Source organism: Marmota flaviventris, chromosome 2, assembly GCF_047511675.1.
Source record: "Marmota flaviventris isolate mMarFla1 chromosome 2, mMarFla1.hap1, whole genome shotgun sequence".
Classification (NCBI taxonomy): domain Eukaryota; kingdom Metazoa; phylum Chordata; class Mammalia; order Rodentia; family Sciuridae; genus Marmota; species Marmota flaviventris.
In genome coordinates, this window is record NC_092499.1 from 60,738,413 (window position 1) to 60,760,138 (window position 21,726).

The 21,726-nt window shown below is 34.0% G+C and overlaps 1 protein-coding gene across 2 annotated transcripts in view; it reads left to right on the top strand.

Moving 5' to 3' along the window:
• Positions 1–21,726, top strand: part of Klhdc1 (kelch domain containing 1) — a 46,911-nt gene that overhangs the window by 19,808 nt on the left and 5,377 nt on the right. Inside the window, exons 5-12 of one of the 2 annotated variants that reach the window (XM_027929605.3) lie at positions 4,558–4,636; positions 7,101–7,184; positions 10,182–10,265; positions 10,926–10,984; positions 13,337–13,449; positions 15,187–15,259; positions 19,890–19,974; positions 21,616–21,668. In XM_027929605.3, coding sequence (XP_027785406.1) covers positions 4,558–4,636; positions 7,101–7,184; positions 10,182–10,265; positions 10,926–10,984; positions 13,337–13,449; positions 15,187–15,259; positions 19,890–19,974; positions 21,616–21,668 — 630 coding nt within the window. The remainder of the gene's footprint in view (positions 1–4,557; positions 4,637–7,100; positions 7,185–10,181; positions 10,266–10,925; positions 10,985–13,336; positions 13,450–15,186; positions 15,260–19,889; positions 19,975–21,615; positions 21,669–21,726) is intronic. The other variant, XM_071607874.1, reaches the window with a different exon arrangement.

Genomic DNA, 21,726 nt, shown 5'->3' on the forward strand with positions numbered 1-21,726 from the left:
TGGGAAAGGATAAATGCTCTCAATGGATGGCTTTTCTTCTCGCTTCCCTTTTTCCAGGTCTCACTACTTTTGGGGTTTGTCATTTTCCATATCTAATATGCTAGGCAAGCACTCTACCACTGAGTTATATCATCAGCTTTTTTTTTTTTTATTTCTTAGTCAATTTAGATCAACATTTGTCCATTTTTTTTATCTTTCCAAAGAACCAACTTTTTTGTTTTATTATTTTTCTTGACCTTTTTTCCTATTCATCTTCTCTCCGTGTGTGTGTGTGTGTGTGTGTGTGTGTGTGTGTGTGTTGCTTAGGGGTAAATCCAGGACCTTATACACACTAGGCAGGTGCTCTTTCACTGAATTACATCCCTAGCCCTCCCTTTCAATCTCAGTCATTTCCTTCTTTTACCTTTCTCTTTCTAGAGCCTTATTTGGTACAGTTTTGTTATTTATTTGAGATTTTTAAAAAATGTAAGTATTTACAGCTATTAATTTTCCCCTGAGCCCTAACTTTGCTATATCCCATAATTTTTGCTATTTGTTTTCATTTTTATTCATTTCACAGTAATTTCTAATTTCTCTGGTAATTTTTTTCTTTGACCGATTAAGTTGACAGGATTTGTTGTTGTTTTGTCTTGTTTTCTTTAAGCACTTTAAAGATTTGATAATACACTGCTTTTTGGCTTTAATTTTTCTCAGGAAAAAATGGACTCTCATTTGTGATTTTCCTCTTCTGTGAATATCTTTTTTTTTTCTCTTTATCTGCTTTTTATTTTTGCTCTTTAGTTATTTGATTAAATATGTTCAAGTATGCTAGGCACAGTGGTGCATGCTTGTGATCCCAGTGTATCAGGAGGCTGAGACAGGAGGATTGCAAGTTCAAAGCCAGCTCAGTAACTTAGTGAGGTTCTAAGCAACTTAGTGAGACCCTGTCTCTAAATAAAATGTAAAGAGGGGCTGGAGGTGTGACTCAGTGGTTAAGTGCACCTGGGTTCAACCTCTGGTACCTCCCCCAAAAAGAAGAAAGTAAAAGCTCAAGTATAGTTTCCTTTATATTTATCCTACCTGGAATGTGCTGAACTACTTGGGTTGACAAATTGGTATCTTATATGAGTTTTAAGAAGTTTCTAGTAATTATCAAATATTTGTTTTACACATTTCTTTGTCTTCTGGAACTCCTTTTACATGCATTTTAAATCATTTGATAATGGCCCACAGAGCTTGAACTTCCAGTTTCTTTCTCCACCCCTTCTTTATGTTTTAATTTGGATATTTTTTATTGATATACTGACTTGTCTTCACATTCACTGACCTTTTCCATTGTTGTGTCCAGTTTGCCATTAAACCCAGCTAATGAATTTTTAAATTCTGACATCTTATATTTCATTTTTAGCATTTCTATTTAGTTCTTTTTTATGGTGCCATGTCTCTGCTGATATTACCCTTTGTGTGTGTGTGTGTGTGTATTGTCCATCTTTTTCCATTAGGTCTGTCACCATGTAGGGATCCAGGGAAGTCTCCAGAGGCCCAGGAGACATCTATTGGAAACTTTCAGGTTTTGGCTCCATCACAGAATAGTGTAGCCCACGTCCCATGTGGGCTACATATCCAGGGTCATTCGGGTGAATTGGGTGGCATGAAGGAATCACACAGACATAGAAAATACCTTTTTTGGGGTGTTTTCAGGACAGCTCCTCCACCTCAGCTTTAAGCTCTCACAAAGGGGGGCAAGAGAAAAATATGGGAGGTAGGCGAGAAAGAGGGAGCATGTCCTGAATCCTGGTTTTTATTGAAGACAGCCATTGGATAGAGCATTCCATCCAACAAAGATAAAGGGTAGTATTAAAAAAGAACAAGAAGGCAGCCCACTCTCATTGGGTAACACCCACTCCCAGAGCTTCACTCCCCTGCTAGGTGTAGGTGAAGTCCACCTGCTTTTGTGCACAACAGAAGCCAGTCCCACATCCCCATTGCTCAAGCCTGAGGGTACCCTGCTCTTATGTGGCAGCTCCTGACAGAAAAGAATTTAAGGACAAGTCAGGTCTTCATAGCAAAGAAGGAAGTTTATTATAGAAAGTCAAAGTTTGTATTTTCAGGGCAGAATGTCAGTAATTTCATAAACAAGAAACCAGGACTTAAGGTCAAGCTTTTATTAGGGTACATAATTAGATAGACTATATTATTCGAAAGGACTGGTCTGCCAGGCATAGTGGCACACACCTGTAATCCCAGCAGTCAGGAAGCTGAGGCAGGAGGATCACAAGTTTAAAGCCAGCCTCAGCAAAAGCAATGCACTAAGTTACTCAGTGAGACCCTGTCTTTAAATAAAATTCAAAATAGGACTGGGGATGGGACCCAGTGGTCGAGTACCCCTGAGTTCAATCCCCAGTACTAAAACAAAACAGAAAGACTGGTCTTCTTTCATGGCTAGAATTGAGGAAGATCATGTTTCCACTTAGGGGATCTGGTCTGGTAAGTTTCAGCCTATATTAATGATCCTGGGAGGTTAGGTAGTCAGGTGACTGTGATAGAGTGTCATGGTCCAATCAAATGTTAGCTCCTGATTTCTTTCTATCGAGGTCTTTTTTCTGTTTTGTCAAATTCCAGAAAACTTACAGGAAACTGGAAAGTTACAAAATAATTTATGGGCTGTTCATTGAATCATTATATTTTTTTTTTCTGTCTCTTAGACTCCTTTGTCTGACTCAAGAGTTGATTACAAATTATTTGTTCTACAGTTTAACAGGGATGTTTTTCCTTTAGAGATTTAGTCTTCTCTCTGTATCCCTAAATTTCTACCTCAGGTCTATTAGCATTTTAATCATGGTTTTGTCAACAAAAATTCAGTAGGAAAGAATTTCAGACAAAAATGGAAGCTTTATTTCAATAAGCAGGTTCCTCACCAGGGAGACACAGCCTTCCTTACAAAAGGAAACTGTTCCAAAGGAGCAAAGAGAGGGACTGGCTAATATAGATAAAGTTCCAGACCAGGTACCCACTAAAGACTGTTATGCAAATGAAGGATGCAAGCATGCTCATTCCTAATTGGTTGATATTTAATTTTGACTGCAAATAATAGTTCATTGTTCAGGTTTCCGTGATGAAATAGGACTTTTCAGACTATTTATCTTGGCAGCTGAACAGGAACACACCTGGACAAAGGCCCAAAGTTCAGTTTGTGGTTCTTCCAGGAACACAAAGTTTGAATATGATCTCCAGTCAGCAAATGGCTACCAGATTCTGCAATTTAGGCACACATTTAGCTACCTAGGACCTTTCTTGGAGAATGAGCTTTTCTTAAAATTAACAGTTATTTTAAATGACCGTTTCTGATAATTCAGGTTGTCTGACTACTCTGTGTCTACTTACGTTGACTCTTTTCTCTCTTGATCATGAACCACTTTTTTTTTCTTTTTTATGTATTTTGTTATTTTTTATTATATACCAGACATTTTATATGAAAGAATAGTAAAGATTGGAATATATTTTCTTTATCTCCAGAGAGGGATATGCCAGTTCTTCTTTTTTCAGACTGCTAGAATGGGACATAAGTCAGGCTAATCTGTAGTTGATCTGTGTTTGGGCTGTGTTGTAGCCTTAGTTTTATCCATTTTTACCAGTGGCTTAAAATGTTTTGAGGCAGGGCAGGTCTTTCATTAGTGACCCATATTTAAGAACTGAAGATTTCAGCTATGCTGCATTCAGCTGCATTCAGCTGCATCCCTACCTCTCAAAACTATGAGAGATCTATGTTTTAAAACCAGTTGGTAGGTCCTTGGGTCCCTAAGAGGTTCTCTTTGCTCTGGTATCCCACTCAGGCTTTCTGCAATTTGAAAGAGATCAGCTTTTCATCTCCTCCCCTGACCTTTGGAGTGAACACCCTATGTGGTATAGTCTTGGCATGCCTCTCAGGTGTTTCTTTCAAATCTCCTGTCCAGATCCCAAACTTTAATAGTTGAAAGCTGAAATTGCCTCAAGCAGGTTTGCTCAGCAGTCCTCCTCTTCTTCTGGCTCCCCCACACACCCCCACCTCTGGTGATTGAACCCAGGGCATTTTGAATGCCAGGCAAGCATTCTATCACTGAGCTACACCCCCACCTCCTGCTTCCAGCTTTTTATAATTGATCCTAGGCCATCCTTAGAAGTTTGCAAAAGAGGTGTGGAAATTAAAAACTAAAAAAAAGAAAAAGAAAAAAAGCGTTCCAACTCCTTCTGCAGCTGGGTTTTTTAAGATTCTAATTTGCCATGCCAGCCTACATGTACCTGTTAATACAATGAGTGGTTTCCCTTTATAATCTCTGTATGTATTTGTTTCTGTTTCCTCCTGTTACACATTGGATGAATGCAGCTGTGGGTCTCTGCTGTTTGAGAGCTCATCATTTTCTGAAATTGGTTCATTTAGATCTCTGTTCTCTCAGCTCTTTGATTTAGTTTTTTTATTTTTAATACAATACTTTTGTCATTTATTTGGCTTATTTAGGTTCTTAGGGTGAGAGAAAAGATCTATTTCAATGAACAAATGAGAAGCAAACCAAAAGTGTGTCCCTCTGTATTGTTTTTCAGATTAATATATTTTGGTGGTTATGGGTGCAGGAGACACAATGAACTTCAAGACTGTTTTGATGTTCATGATGCATCTTGGGTAAGAAAGTAATCACTCCTTACATTTGCTTTTAATTTAGCATAGCCTGTAAGTCTTAGAAATAATGAACCTAATATTTCTCATTTTAGGAGCTACCAGTTGACACTATGTGAAAAAATGTATTTTTACTCTTATAGATTTGGATTCAGTCAAGGAAGATCTCTCATATTTTGATAATAACTTTCATTGTTCCTCTCACTAATTTTTCTTTCTTCTTCTTCTTCTTTTTTTTTTTTTCAGTACTAGAGATTGAACCTAGGGATGCTTTACTATTGAGCTACACCCCCAGCCCTTTTTATTTATTATTTTGAGGCAGAGTTTCACTAAGTATCCCAAGCTGGACTCAAACTTGCTATACTCCTGCCTCAGCTTCCCAAATTGCTGAGAACATCAGACGTGTGTCACCGTGTTCAGCAGAATAATTTTTTTCTAATATCATTAATCACTTATACCTGTTTCTGTTAAATAAATAGATGCTTTAACCTAACTTGGGGGAATTTTGTTTTTTGTTTATGTTTAACCAAAATGGCTATTATTGACAAGCCTCCTATTGGACACACACCAGAATTTTTCATAGCTCAGACTGGCTTCTACATAAGAATGAACTGGGGGAGGTGGTACATCTGTAATCCTAGCACCTCGGGAGGATGAGGAAGGAGGGTCACAAGTTCAAAGCCAGCCTCAGAAATTTAGCAAGGACCTAAGCAACTTAGCAAAATCCTGTCTCAAAAGAAAAAATAAAGAGGGCTGAGTATGTGGCCCAATGATAAAGTACCCCTGGGTTCAATCCCCAGTATTGCAAAAGAAAAAAAAATTGTTCTCACCACCAAAAGATACACAATAACTCTTTTCAGTTTACCTTCTTTTGAATTTTATTATCATTCTACATTTTCAATGTAAATGTATATAGGTATCTTTAATTCTCCATGTTTCTGCATATTTGAATTTTTAAAATGAAATATTTTTAAAACTCTGCTATTCAAAATATTATTAATAATTTTCAAGAATATAATTTACTATTATTTACACCTAGTTATCTTTACTCATTGGTGAACTCAATTGTTTTTCCTCCCCTAGTACAGTTAACCTAATGAACATGTCCTGAAGTTTCTGGAGAACAACTAGATCTTTAAATTTGGATTCTAATCTAAGTAAATTGTTTGGTTTATTTGACTTACTTGATAAGTCCTATCAAAGATACATGAAGCTGGGTTTGGTGGTGCCCGCCTGTAATCCTAGCAATTTGGGAGACTGAGACAGGAGGATTGCAAGTTCAAAGCCAGCCTCAGCAATTTTTCAAGGCCCTAAGCAACTTAGCAAGACACTGTCTCAAAATTTTTAAAAAAAAATTAAATTTAAAAGACAGGCTGAGGTTGTGGCTCAGTGGTAGAGCACTTGCCTAGCATGGGTGAGGTACTAGGTTCGATTCTCAAAATCACATATAAATTAATAAATAAATAAAGGTCCATCAACAACTAAAAAAAAAATTAATTTAAAAGAGCTGGTGGATGTGGCTCAGTTGTTAAGCACCACTGGGTTCAATCCCTGGTAACAAAACAAAACAAAACAACAACAACAAAAAGATAAATAATACAGGTGTAGTACCTTACCCCTGTAATCTCAGCTATTTGGAAGACAGGTAGGAGGCTTGAAAGTTCAAGGCCAGCCTGGTCCATTTAGAAAGACCCTGTTTCAATAAAAAGGGGTGAGGATGTAACTCAGTGGTAAAGTACTCCTAGATTCAGTCCCCAGGACCATCAATAAGAAGGAAAAAGAAGAAGATAACAAGGACAATAAGCAAAAAGCATAAGTTTGACTCACAAGAATAAATTGCTTGGTGGATTAGAAGTGATTGGAACTTTTTGGAAAAAGTATAGCCCTGTATAACCTGTATAATCTATATAATTTATTATGGCAAGGATTAATTAGGCTTTGAGCATGTGTTTTAAGGAAAAAAGGTTCCAAGATGTATAAAATCATTCTGTCCTGTATAAATCCATTCTGTCCAATTATTTTTTGGTTGGCTTTTGTTGTTGTTGTTTTTTTGAGATGGGATCTCACAATGTTACCCGGGCTGGTTTTGAACCCATGAACTGAAGTAATCCTCCTGCCTCAACCTCCCAAAGGTTGAGATCACAAATATGTGCTACTGTCAGCTTGTCCTCAAAATTTTAAAAAAGACAATCCTTTGAGAAAATGTAAAAATTGTCTACAAATAAAATTATGATTCACTGCAAGCAAGCAATTATATGAGAAGAAAAGTTGTCCCGTGATGTTACTACTTGTCTGAACACCATACTTTTTGGGACACTGGTGTGTGCATTAACTCGATGACTGTGATAACACTTAACTCTATTGTTGTAAATGTTTTTTATTTTTATTTTACTAGTAAATATGTGCCAAGCTGTAACAATAATGTAAAAATTATAAAAGCTTTCAGATATTTTTAAAATTTCTGTTTTAGGAAGAACAAATATTCTGGGGATGGCATAATGATGTCCATGTATTTGATACAAAAACACTGACTTGGTTTCAACCAGAAATTAAAGTAAGTGTTGCAAAAAGTATCCTTCATATTCATATATTCACTGATACATTTTAAATCTTTTAAAAACTCAGTTATTTGGATTTATCAATTGGGTTTATAATCACATACAAAGTAGTTATCTTGAATCTGTCACCAACACCATTTAAAAGAAAATCATATATAGCCAGGTGTGGTGGCATACATCTGTAATCCTGGGAACTCAAGAGGCTGAGGCAGGAGGATCTCAAGTTCCAGGTCAGCTTGGGCAACTCAGTGAGGCCTTGTCTGAAAATTTACAATTAAAAAAAAAAAAAAGGGTGGAACTGAGGATGTAACTCAGAGGCTGAATGATCATATGTTCAATCCCTAGTGTCACCAAAAAGAAAGAGAAAAAAAAAATTTCTCCAGATCAGATAAGATTTTCTAGAAAAAAAAAATCTTTTAAAGAGATGCCATTGTGATTCTTTTTGTTTCTGTCATCATTCTTTACCCACAAGTAACATGCCCTAATTTGATAAAAATTCTTTTAAAAAGTCATTGTATTACAAAGCCCATGATTTTAAACACCATTTTTATAAACCCTTAAAATCAGAGCAACATACAATTACAGCATGACAAAAATACATTATCCTTGTTTTTTCATTTGCTAGTAACCAAGCACAAATTTAAATTAATTTAAGCAATTTGGAGTGGCTCACACATCCTACACAGACCAGCACACCAGGAACTGGAGCACATTTCTCAACACCATCATAATACTTTTCATGTCTCTTTGTGTCTGCTTTTCCCTTTTTGTGTACTTGTTTCGCTACAGTTAGTGCAGAACAGCTGGGGCCATTTAGGAGAGAACAGGGCCCTGGCTATGCCAGTACTTCTTGGTATAATGCTCTCTCATTGCCTGTAAATTAGTCTTAGAAGAAGACTCTGGTTCTACCTGGTATTGTCCCTACTCTTTATAGGACCCCTGTTACCAAGGGGATAACTTGCTGTGTCCACCCCAGGGAGAGCAGGGTATTATGATTAATAAGCTCAATATCCAAAGCCTTACACATACTAAGGTGTAATTGAGCCCAAGGCTTTACACATCCTAGGGTGAACAGAAAGGAATGCTAAGCAGGCAAAACTAACATTGTCTATTAGTATGCACAAGTGACTAAAAGTTTTCACAGTCCAACTTCTGTTGGTGAAAATCATGGAAAGTGCTACAATATTAAGTGTTATAGAATTTGACCTTCTCTGCAATCTCTTTCCAGGCAGTAAATTTCAGGTTTCCAGTGCTTTTCTGTTCTCTTCATTACATTTCTAATTGTAGAACTAATCAGCTGTCAGTTATTTATAGTTGAAGATTGAATTTTGCTTCAATCAGCATTTGAATTTTAAGATTTGGGTTTTTTATTAATGGAGTAAGAGAGTTTTACCTCTGTTAAGATTTCCTGTCAGCAGGTAGGTGGAGACAAATATTAGTGGATCTAAGTTTACTGAAACTAATCCTAGATCTCTTTGAGGCCTCTTAACCCTCTATTTCCTTAGAAAATAAGTTAGAACCTGGAGCTTCTGTGATGGGATAATAATAAAAGCTTTGTTTTGATAGAAGGGCTAGAAACCAAAACTCTCCAATGGTTCTCTTTCATTTACTTAAGTGTTATATAGGTGAAATCTGAATTATTTCTTATCAAGTTGAAACAGGTATTCAGGTAATCTTAAAATGAATAGTAAGTTATGGTGTTGGATGTAGAGCTTAAATTTTCCATGTCCGCATTTAGTAGCCAGTGAGCTGAAAATGTTCATAATGCATCTTGGGTAAAAATATAATCACTCCTTACATTTGCCTTTAGTTTAGTATAGCCTGTAAGGCTTAGAAATAATGAACCTAATCTTTCTCATTTTAGGACCTACCAATTTGCCAAAACTGACACTATGAAAAAAAATGTATTTTCACTCAATAGATTTGGATTCAGTTGGAGGAGGGTCTTTCATCTAGTGGTAATTGCTTTCATGAGTTGCAGGATAATTTCTTTTCTTACATCATTAATCACTGATACCTGATTCTTTTAAATAAGTAGAAGCTTTAGCATAACTTGGGGAAATTCATAAACACATAGAATTATTCAAATTATTCTTCCTTCAAATTTCTCTCCCTCCCTTTCTTCCTTCTGTATGTCTACCTTTCTTACTTTTTTAAAAAAAATACTTTTTAGTTGTTAATGTACCTATATTTTTTATTTATTTATATGTGGTGCTGAGGTTCAAACCCAGTGCCTCACACATGCTAGGCAGGTGCTCTGCCACTGAGCCACATCTGAGCCCTACCTTTCTGTCTTTCATACTGAGAATTGAGCCCAAAGCCTTACACATGCTAAGAACGGGCTCTACCCGGAACTACATCCCCAGCTCCTTTTCCTTAAAATTTTATTCATTTATCTACCCATTCTCTCTTTTACCACCAATTAAGAACTTTTCTAAAGAAAAGATCTATTATTTTTTCAAAGTAAAATGTAGAGAACAGTTATTTAGTGTTAAGAGTTTTAGGAAGCAATAAAGTACTGTTTGACAAGGCAATAGTGAAATTCTTATGAATTTGAGGAGTTTGGAGATCATATTTAATTTTTTAGGCTCTGAGATCACCCACTATACAGTGCTCACTTCAAATTTTAACTCTGTGTGTGTGTGTGTGTGTGTGTGAGAGAGAGAGAGAGAGTGAGTGTATATGTGACAGAATTTTTAATTTGATTTTTTTTATGGTCTTATGTTTCGATCCAAAATTTATGTGAATTTTATTTTGTTTAATAATGTCTGACATTTTAGAAGAGCACATTAAAATCAGGAAGAGTAAATTTTATTCTTAAAGAATTGTATTTGCCTATATTATTGTTTAGAATGAACTTCTGTGTAGGGTTTTTAATTGAATTACATAGGTATGGATAGCTTACTGATCAGGTGTGTCTCATACTAAGCATTGGAATGTGACTATATTACAGATGATTTAAGTCTTTGTACTCTTCTAATCTCTGCTTGCAGGGTGGAGTTCCACCACAGCCACGAGCCGCGCATACTTGTGCAGTTCTTGGAAATAAGGGTTATATCTTTGGCGGACGTGTTTTGGTTAGTGTTTTTAATGGAAATGGTATTTTTATGTGTGGTGCTTGTTATAAAAATTAGCCACTGATTTTGTGGAACAATGGAATATTCAGATAATCTAGAAACTAAAATGACATTTAATAACTTTTATTTATCTTTTATTTTCAAAACAGGCCATATACAAGCAATCACAGATGATTATAAATCATATTTTAATGAGGAAAATCCTTCACTTCAGTCCAGTTTCAGAAAAGTTTAATTTTTTATAATTTAAACCCTGTTAATTTAAACCCATTTCTTCCTTTGCCCTTTGACACATTAAGTTGGGAGCTCGATATTAATTTTATTAATGCTTTGCATTATTTCCCAATATTTAAATTTCTGATGTTGAGTAGGACAGATATAGTCTATTTTTAATCTAAAACTAACATTTTAAGCCGGGCGTGGTGATACACGCCTGTAATCCCAGCGGCTCGGGAGGCTGAGGCAGGAGGGATCACAAGTTCAAAGTCATCCTCAGCAACTTATCAAGACCCTGTCTCAAAGGAACAAATAAAAAAGGGATGGGGCTGTGGCTCAGTGGTTAAGCACCTCTGAGTTCTATCCCTCATACAAAAAGCAACAATTAATATTTTAGACCATAAAAGATATAAAACACTGTCCAATTTAACACTTTTATTTTAGCAAACTAGGATGAATGACTTGCACTATCTAAACTTAGACACCTGGACTTGGTCTGGAAGGTAAGTTTGAAATTTTAGTATGTTTTAATCTGTAGGTGTGTGTGCGTGTGTGTGTGTGTGTGTCCAGCCATAATCTAAATTTGTGTTCCTAAAATTGAACTGGTATTTGTTTTTCAGATTATATGTCTAAGCAAGGAATATACAGATGTAAACAGAACTTGTTCTTTAACTGAACTATATAAAACATGAAAATACTAACAGTTGAGCCAGGCACAGTAGCACATGCCTATAATCCCAGCGGCTTAAGAGGCAGGAGGATCACAAGTTCAAAGCCAGCCTCAGAAACTTAATCAGGCCCTAAGCAACATAACAGGGACCCTGGCTCAAAGGAAAAAATTAAAAGGCCTAGAGATGTGGCTCATTGGTTAAGTGTCTCTGGGTTTAATCTCTGGTACCATAAAAAGAAAGAAAAAACTAACAGTTGAAAATAAATTATGTGGGCTGGGGTTATGGCTCAGCGGTAGAGCACTTGCCTCGCAAGTGCGGGACTCTGGGTTTGATCCTCAGCACCACATAAAAATAAATAAGTGAAATAAAGAGATTTTTAAAAAAAGAAAATAGATTATGTAAAATTACTGGTTTTACATAGATTATCAAAGAAAAGGGAATAAAAGTAAGTTTTCACTTATCAGATAAAAATAATTATGACAGTGTGTGGTAGAATGTAACAACATAATTGGTAGTACAAATTGGGGCACTTTTTTTTGGAAGGTAGCCTGAAAATATGTTTAAAATATAAAATGGAAATCTCAACTGCTTCGGAGGCTGAGGCAGGAGGATCACAAGTTTGAGGCTACCAGGACAATTTAGTGAAACTTTGTCTCAAAATGAAAAGGGCTGGGGATATATCTCAGAGATTGCTTCCATAGCATGTACAAGGTGCTAGGTTCAATCTCCACTACCTGAAAAAAAATACACATACACATATAATTGCACATATATAAAGACATACGTGTGTACGTGCGTGCGTGCATGTGTGTCTGTGTGTGTGTGTATATAATTTCTTTGATTCATATTTTTCCAAAAACAATGACAAGGGTATGTGTATGTGTGTGAACATGTGTACATAGTTAAAAGATGTTTCAACATTATTAATAAAAGCCAAAATTGAAATTAATTTTCGTGTCTGCAAGTAGAGATTGTTTAAATCATGATACCTTGCCCAGTGGGCTGTTTTGCTTCCAATACCAAAGGAAACCATGTTTTACAGAAATATTATACAGCATATTAATTGAGATAAAAAAGTTACAGAACAGATTATATGCTCCCATGTATGTACTTTTAATAAATATATGCATTAAAGTCTTAAAGAGATATACCAAATTAATATTATTTCTTATTGGTGGGATACAAGATTATAAGAGAATTCTCCTTTTTAAAAAGTATTTTAGTGGTTGTTAAATGCTTTATGACCAAAGTGTTTCTAATAATAATTTTTAAAAACAATAAAAATATTTCTTTTTGGAAAAAATAAATTACATTCTCTAAAACTGGCCCATGTTGCTATGGCGCATTCCAGAATGCTGAAGAATAGTGTTTTCTTTTCTCCTGGTTTTAAAACTTTTTGCTTCCAGCTTTTGTTTATGTTTTTTATTTATGTTTCTGTTTTATTAAAGAAGAGTTTATTGGTTTGAAAATTTTAGAGGTTTATCCTGCATCTGCAATGGCATGCATACTTTTATTTTGAAGGTAAAGTAGCTAGCATTTTCAGGGGAAGATAATGCTTTCGGAACTTATACAACAAGTAGACCAGAGTAAAAACAATAGCATGTGGAAACCAGCTAAAAACACAAAATTAAACATGAAACAATAGTAAAAAAAAAATAAGAGACATGAAAATAATTGTGTCAAAAAATGGGAAAGTGTGTTTATTAATCAACAAAAGTGATGTTAAATATGCATTGTGAATTAAATGGAAATTGAAATTTAATTTCACTCTGTGTTCTATGAACAAGTGAAATGGACATTAAGTGGAAATAAATTGTTCAAGTTTATCTAAGAACTTAAGAATGTTTTATAAACACTCTGAGATGATTAAAAACCTATTTTTTTGCCGGGTGCTATGGCACATGCTTGCAGTCCCAGCAGCTCAGGAGGCTGAGACAGGAGGATTGAGAGTTCAAAACCAGCCTCAGCAACAGCAAGGCACTAAACAACTCCGTGAGACCCTGTCTCTAAAAAAAATACAAAATAGGATGTGGCTCAGTGGTTGAGTATCCCTGAGTTCAATCCCAGTTACCCCCAAAATAATAATAAACAAACAAATAAATAAAACTTTATTTTGACTAATGCAGTTGAAATAAAATAAATTTAATTAAAATAATTAAATTTAATTATTTTCTCTTGTCATAGGATTTCTATTAATGGAGAAAGTCCAAAACATCGGTCATGGCATACTTTAACACCAATAGCTGATGATAAACTTTTCCTATTTGGAGGACTAAGTGCAGATAATATTCCATTAAGTAAGTCAGTTAAAGTTAAGCATATAAAATATCCTCTCATTCCTTTTTCTTAATTTTATTTCATGCTTAAAGTGAAGTTAAGTCTTCCTTTTTTTCTTTATCCCTAACTTCATGCTTGCATTGCATTAAGAATTGAAAAAAAGAGGTGAGATAGCTCAGTGGTGGAACATTTGCCTGGCATGTGTGAGGCACTGGGTTCAATCTTTAACACAAATAAAATAAAGTCATGCTGTCCATGTACAGCTGAAAAAAATTTTTTTTTTAATTGGGAAGAGAAGCTCTCTGCTTCAATATCCTTGGATCTTCATGTACTTCTTCTTTTCTTAAGAAAAGAAGAAAAGGGTGAATCTAGCTGAATTAAAGCCCCTTACCACTGTAGTATTCTGTGATTCTGTGTCCTCCTGGGTTTTGATCCAGATGCTTATACTATAGGCTGGAATGGAGATTAGAAGACCAGCCTTCCTAGAAGGCTCTGGAAATACAAAGTGGAAAGCCAGTTTTTTCTCTTTTGTTATAGAATTATAAAGGAAAGTATTAGCAGAATTTTGTTAACTCCTTTCACTGCTGATCCTAATAGCTATGGGTTTTTTAATTGTGTTTTTCTTTAAGCAGTAAAATTGTGCCATCAGGGTAGATGAGTGACCAAGAATATTCACCTCTTGGTTTGAGGTGTTGGATGTATTGTATTTTCTTAACTCAGAAGTTTTCTATGGCTAAAGATGTTTTTATCAAGAAACCTATATAGGCTGGGGCTGTAGCTCAGTGACAGAGCACTTGCCTAGCACGTGTGAAGCATTGGATTTAATCCTTACCACTACATAAAAATAAATAAAATAAAGGCATTTTGTCCATCTACAACTACAAAAATATACTAAAAAAAGAAACCTATGTAACACTAAAATAATTTGTATAATTTTATATGGAATCTGGAAACAACTATTTTTCAACAGGAGATGTTCGTATCAGTGATGCATTTAGCCGGGAGTGTGGGCCACCTAATTTTAGAGCTGGTTGGAGAAATAACAATTCCTGGTAGGAGATGGTAATATTCTTGCAGATTATTTTTTCTCCAATTTATGAGCTTTTTAATTAAAAGAAATTTGGAATATAATAAAAATTAAGATGTACATTTTGCTAGAGGTTGTTTAACATCGTTAACTTCACGAGATCTAAAGTTTTTAATTCCTATTTGCTATTTTTGGTCATTGACTATGGGAAATTAAATATCTTAACTTTTAGTCTAGTCAGTTTCCTCTCTCATCAATTAAGTTTAAGATCTGATCATATGGATACCGAAGAATTATATTCTATTGACTGATAATGGCATTGTGCTTATGTAGAGTGTTCATTTTTTAAGCAATCATACTGAAGTATGTTTGGGGAAAATGATAGGAGATATAGGATTTGATTTATTATGAATTCAACAATAAGAATAACAGAGATAAATGGAACCCATTTGGCAAAACAGTTTTTTTGATGGATTAATGCTGGGAATTGAACCCAGGGTTTTGCAGGTGATAATAAGTGCAAACACTACTTCTGAGCTACACCACCAGCTCAAAACCTTGATAGTTGTTGCATCTAGGAGGTAGATCACTCTACTTTTGTGTATGTTTGAAATATTTATGAAAAAGATATGCACACACAGGAAAGATAATCATATAAATGTAACATGATAAATATGGAAAAAATTAAAATTGTATCCAAAGGACTAATTAAACTGTCATAATATTTCAGGTGATGGTTGGATTCATAATACAATAACAAATTGTTGGAAACAACTTATACATTTACCTAACACAAGACCCAGGTAAGTCTAGTAGTTGACAAGTAGTAAAATAATTAAGAATTTTTAAAGTATTAAGATAAAGCACTCAATTTATACTGTTTGCCACTGAAATCATAAAACATTCAGAATGATATCTTTCACATGAGCTTTATGTTATATAATTCAAATATCATTTTAATTATATCTGACTGTTAAAAATAATCTATCTAGTTTTTATCCATATTTACATATTTAAAAATGTTATTCTTTTAGGTAAATGTGAAATCTTGCCTGATAAATATGAAAAAGATAATTTAAAATATCTCATAATTTTAATATTTAATGTTAATATTTTTAATCAGTAGATAGGAATAGGGTTGGCTTTAATAGTAGTAATTTGTTTTTAGAAGTTTAAAGAAATTTAATGAGGAAATTTGATTTCATATTGATTTAGTAGATGGCAAATTATTATTTTGATTACTGGTCTAATGTATTTATTAATGTGAATTTTTTGAAAAAGAAAATGTTAGATATTTGTAGTATATTATAATAAAAATTATAGGAACAGTATACTATTATTATATTAAAGAAACCACAGTAGTATTGTATTTCTTATTTTTTCAAATTTGGTTGAATAGTATAATAAAAAATATCTTCATAGGAAATTCAGATTCAGCACATAATTATCATTGTAGTCAGTAACAAATTTTATGCCTTTCCGTGCCATGTATTTCAGATTTTTTAACTATAGATGATTTATGTTAGTGTGCAGTCAAATTAATGATATGTATTTTTGTTATTTAATAAATGATAATTTTAAGTAACTTTTTTGAGAAAAAGACTTAAAATATTTATATATATTTTGGTATGTATATCTATGTTAATATTTACTATATATTTATAATCTATCAATATACTTATAATCTATAACTTATATTTACATATTTGATTATTTTATTTTCATGTATAAAATTCATTGGAATTTATTATTTTAACAATTGTGGCTTTTTAAAAATATATTTGTTTAATTTAAAGAGTTTTATATTAAGATATGGGGACCCAGATTTCTAGTCCTTGCTCAGTTACTGCTTAGTTTTTTGGCTTTAAAAAGTCACTTAAAGAAGCTGAGCATCAATTTCTTCATCTGTGAAATAAAGGAGTTGGACTAGAATCTCTAAGTTTCTCCTAATTTTTGATTTTATAAATATGTTAATTATAGACCACAGTGGTAGTAAAAATGTTTAATTTTTAAATTGCTCCTATTTTATATTTCAATTCTTAATAATTAGAGCAACACAACTATTATCAATAATATACTAGTTAGAACTAGAGCTATGTAAAGAGATTTCTTTTGATTCAGTTGATGTGTCATGTAAATAATATGCTTTATTAGAATGTTTAGGTGATAAGTTTAGAGCAGCTGTGAGAGGACATATACTATCAGTCTATAGAAAAAACATCAGGTTCCAAGCTAGATGTCACCAAAATCAAGGCAGGAAAGGCTTTCCAGTGTTCTTCGATGATGAAATCCAGGCCAGAGTTTCCATAAGGCAGATAAGACAGAGGCAGATCTATCTTCAGGTATGAGGTGAGGAGGAGAACAGGTGGGATACAGTTGAGTGTAAGGAGAACATATATATATATATATATATATATATATATATATATATATATATATATATATATATATTTGTGTGTGTGTTTACTAATTTTTATGAAAGTGACAATTAACATCTAAATGTATTTTGTGCAAACTTTTCCAAGATATAATTTGAAATGTAAGCTGCCCAATTATCCTCTTAGAACTCTGAGACAGGGCTTCTTAATCTTAGCATTATTGACATTTTGAACCAAATAATTGGTTCAATAATTGTTGTTAGGGGTGTCCTGTACATTGCAAGATGATTAACAGCATCCTTAGCTTTTACCCACTAGATGTGAGTAGCACTGCCTTCTCTCTCCCCAAGTGATGACAACCAAAAATATCTACAGGTGTTGTCAAAAGTCTCCTTGGGGGACAGGTTACCCCTGGTTGAGAACCAGTGTTCTACAGCATAACACTATCTTCAGGCCTTACCTTAGATAAAACTATGCCTGGTTCAAAGACCATCTGTAAATCCATACCTAATAACCCATATAAGTGGTTGTCAGCAAAGAACCTTTTTTATGTGTCTGTAAAAGATACGAGATAAAGTGTTGGTGTAGAGAGCCAAAAGCTCTGCTGGATCCCATGAGTATTGCCAAGGCCATTATATACATAGCTGTCTCTCTAGGAAATTAATCTATTCCTTTCCTTATATGGGGCATTCATTATATTCCATTTCTTTTACCTAATCTCTCTTCTAATCCTCTCCAAACCCACAACATAATTTGGGTTCTTGTTGAGAATTTATGCCAATTTGCATTCTAACATATAATTTGGAGAACTGAGCAAGTATTTCCAAAAGAACATATCTAATAACTTGATTTATCCTGGGTCCCAGGTGCATTTGTCATTGGCTATGGCATGATTGAGGAAAATATGTGGCTTAACAAATTGTACATACTCCTACTGTTTGCACGTGCAGAATTTAAGTAAAAGGGATTAATATGCTAAAAAATAAGTGATGTGGTAATAAAAGAAATGACAATATATAATTGTTTGGGGTATCTATTACTCTAGCAATTTGGTCTATTAAGAAAAGTAGTAAGGACTGGGGATACAGCTCAGTTAGTAGAGTGCTTGCCTTGCATGCACAAGGCCATGTGTTCAATCCCCAGCACCACCAAAAAAAAAAAAAAGTAATGAGTCAAAGCAATGATTTTGTAAAATCCTTAGTTTCTCATGTGAAATTGAGAATCTGCATGTACTTTGAGATTTTTGAGAGGTAGAGCTTTTGGAAATTATGAACTTTATAAATAAACTATAAAATTTTTCTTGGTAAATAATGTAAAATTGGAGATGGATATGAGCTATCAGACCATTTACAAAAGAACATTAATTGCTCTATTCCTTTATGAAATAATTTGCATATTTAATCACTGAATAAATTATATCAGTATTTTGTGTTTGCTTTTGCTAATTAAGATTTTTTTTTAGCACCAACTGGGTACAGAATACCATATTGGATATTTTTTTAAAGAAGCATAAAATTAGCATACCCGAGTTTCAGTGGTTTGCTGGCATACAGTTACAACTACTCTCAAAGTTGAGGCACCTAATGTATAGCCTTTGCTGATTACTACAGGTGTAAATACTCCCTTTATAGCTGATTTCAAGATATTAAAATGATTCTGAGCTGGATGAGGATATGCACAATTGGTTCACCTAGCCAGTGAGCCTGTTTCAACATACCACTGTGGCAATTTCTGACCTCACAGACCTCATGGTCTTTTTAGGGAGCTGGAAGACAATTAAAGTAGTATATAGAGCAATTAATCTTCAAATGTGAGTTAGTAGAGCACAAAATAAACATGTAAATGTTGAAAGATGCTGATCAGAAATGGCAGCAAAACCAGTTAGATGGATTATTTGAAACACTTCCTTCATATTGAGCCTGTTTTTTTAAGGCCCAGAGAAAATGACTTATTCTAGGCTTAAGAAAAAGGGCAAACAACAGCTGGGGATATAACTCAATTGGTAGAGGGCTTGTGTACAAAGTACCTGGGTTCAATCCCCAGCACCACAAAAGAAAAAAAAAGGGGTGGGGGGGCGGCAAACAAAAGCCTGGAAGTGAATATAAGTTTTTTCCTTAGGGTAAGCAAGGAAGCAGAGTTGGTTGAAATAGAGGACTCACTGGGGAGAGGCAAGAATTAACATTTGGGGGAAAAAGAAATAATGACTGATCATAAAATATTAGGCTAGAAAAAAGAGTTGGCAGCACAGATGCTTCCTAATCAGGAAATTCCCATGCTAACTGTATTTTACACAATTTACAAGATATTTCAAAATAACTAGAAGAGTCTGAAGGTTCCTAACACATAGAAATTATAAATGTTTGAGGAGATAGAAATGTTAATTATCCTTATTTGATGACTACACATTGTGTACATATATTGAATTATTATACTATACCTCATACCTCATAAATATGTACAAATATGAGTCAATAAAATTCTTAATGGTCAGATAGTAAAAAAGTATTTGAAAAGTATTATTTATTAGATATATGTAGCTAGAGAGATTAGAGATTTAAAAAAAAGGAACATATGGTATTCTGTACCCAGAGTGATGAATGACTTGACAATAGAAATGTGAAGAGAGTAGCACATTGGATTTGTCAGGTGATGTGAATAAGCAGAAAAGAAAGAGGCAAAAGTAATGAGAACAGTAACATGGCAGATGTTAATAAGAGAATTGGGAAAGGTGCCTCTGTCAGCAATAAAGGGGTCAGTTCCTTCTTAATTTATTGTGTTTTGAGGATAATATGTATGAAAGAAAAGGGTTAAAAAAAAGGTTGGGGGATATAATAGAAAGAGTTATTGGGAATCACCTCCTTAATCAAAATGATACAATTTAAAGAACTCTAAAAATATCTTTAAAATCTAACCCCTTTGAAGATATGCCAAAGGTTCAAGTTCAGTCATGCCTGTTTTAAAATGGATTAATTTTAGAGTATACAGTTTATAATTGACTTTATGTAATGTACAGTTTCTTCCTGTATTTCACCCTGTTTATAATTTTCAATTTTAGGTTATGGCACACAGCCTGTTTGGGAAAAGAAAACGAAATAATGGTGTTTGGTGGGAGCAAAGATGATTTACTTTCCTTGGATACAGTAAGAAATCTTATATCTAAATGTTTCCTCTGGAATTATGTTATTCAAAATAAATAACTACCCAACAAGAATATTGCTATTCTAATACTGCAAAATATAAAATGTTACTCTGTGGGGTTATTAATCCTAAGAATGAGTGGCTTTTGTAAAACATTTCAAGAGTTTTTGGATTTAGAAATCCAAATAGGGGGTCTGTGTTATGGGGTTGTGGCTCAGTGGTAGAGTGCTCACCTAGCACGTGCGAGGCCCTGGGTTCAATCCTCAGCACCACATAAAAATAAATAAATAAAATAAAGGTATTGTGTCCAACTACAAACTAAAAAATAAAATATTAAAAAAAAAGAAATCCAAATAGGTCTATTAATTTCATTAGTTATTACAAAGAGCTTTTTTCTTTGAGCCTTTTCTTTTTTTTCTTTGAGCAAGACCCTGTCTCAAAATGAAAACTAAAGAAAGGACTGCTGAGGATGTAGATCAGTAGTAGGAAACCCTTGGATTTTACCACCAGAAATGAAATTAATTACTTAAAATATTAAAACCATAATTTTGTACTTATATAGCAAAATTTTTGTCTAGCTTGTGCAAAGCCTTGGGTTCGATACTCAAGACCACAAAAGAAAGGGGAGGGGCAAATTTATATTTTGTCTTCTCTTTTTTGTCACTAGAAATCTTCTTTTCTTTTAGATGACAAAGTTTAAATTATAACTAAAATCTGGATCACAAATTATGAAATTCTAAAGATCTATTTGAAAGGATTTATAGAAATTTTCTGTTGACCCTTCTACCATTATTAACTTTTAGATGAAAGACTCATTATTCAAAAAATCTTCAGGATTTTAATTTTTTAAAATATTTTTTAAGTTGTCAATGGATCTTTATTATTATTATTTTTTTAATATGCAGTGCTGAGAATTGAACCCAGTGCCTCACACATGCTAGGCAAGCACTAGGCAAGCTCTGAGCTACAACCCCAGCTGCTTAATTTTTAAATTAATAATTCTCAGGAAGGGAGCTAAAGGGTTTAGTTCAGTGGTACAGCACTTATCTAGCATATGCAAGGGCCCTGGGTTTGATCCCTAGCACCTCAAAGGAACTATCTCGAAATAGGATAAAGAAGAGTTTTGCTTTTTTGTTTGTTTGTTTTTTATGTGTGTGTGGTCTGGGAATTGAACCAAGGCCCTTCGGCATGCTAGGCAAACACTCTACCCCGAGCCACATCCCCAGCCCTAAAGCAGAGATTTTTAAAATAAGAGCAATTTGAAGAAAATGCTTTTGTTAAAAAAAAAAGTGTTTATAAACCACTACTTGTGTCACTTTTTAACTCACTATTCTCAGAAAAGAACATATTTCTGATTTTTAAATTTGCAATTATAAGCTATTGATTAGGTAGAATTTTGGCCACTGAAGTTTGGTAACCACATACCCAAAGTTTGTGCATAGCAGGTGTATGTGTACATATATATGTGTATATTTGTGGGTATCCTTGTTTGCGTGCATGCATATGTATATGTGTTACCAGTCAGAGATTTATTTGCTGCTTTATGCTATGTTTTTACATGTGTAAAATACAATAAAGCATTATATTATTAACTCAATGTTATTTTTATAAAAATCCCTGATAAGACCTTTCTTATGTTTTAGGGTCACTGTAATGATTTATTGATCTTTCAAACACAGCCTTATTCACTACTCAGGTAAGCAAATCCAGTATTTTTATATATACATGCTAGGAATGTATCATTTCCTTTTTCC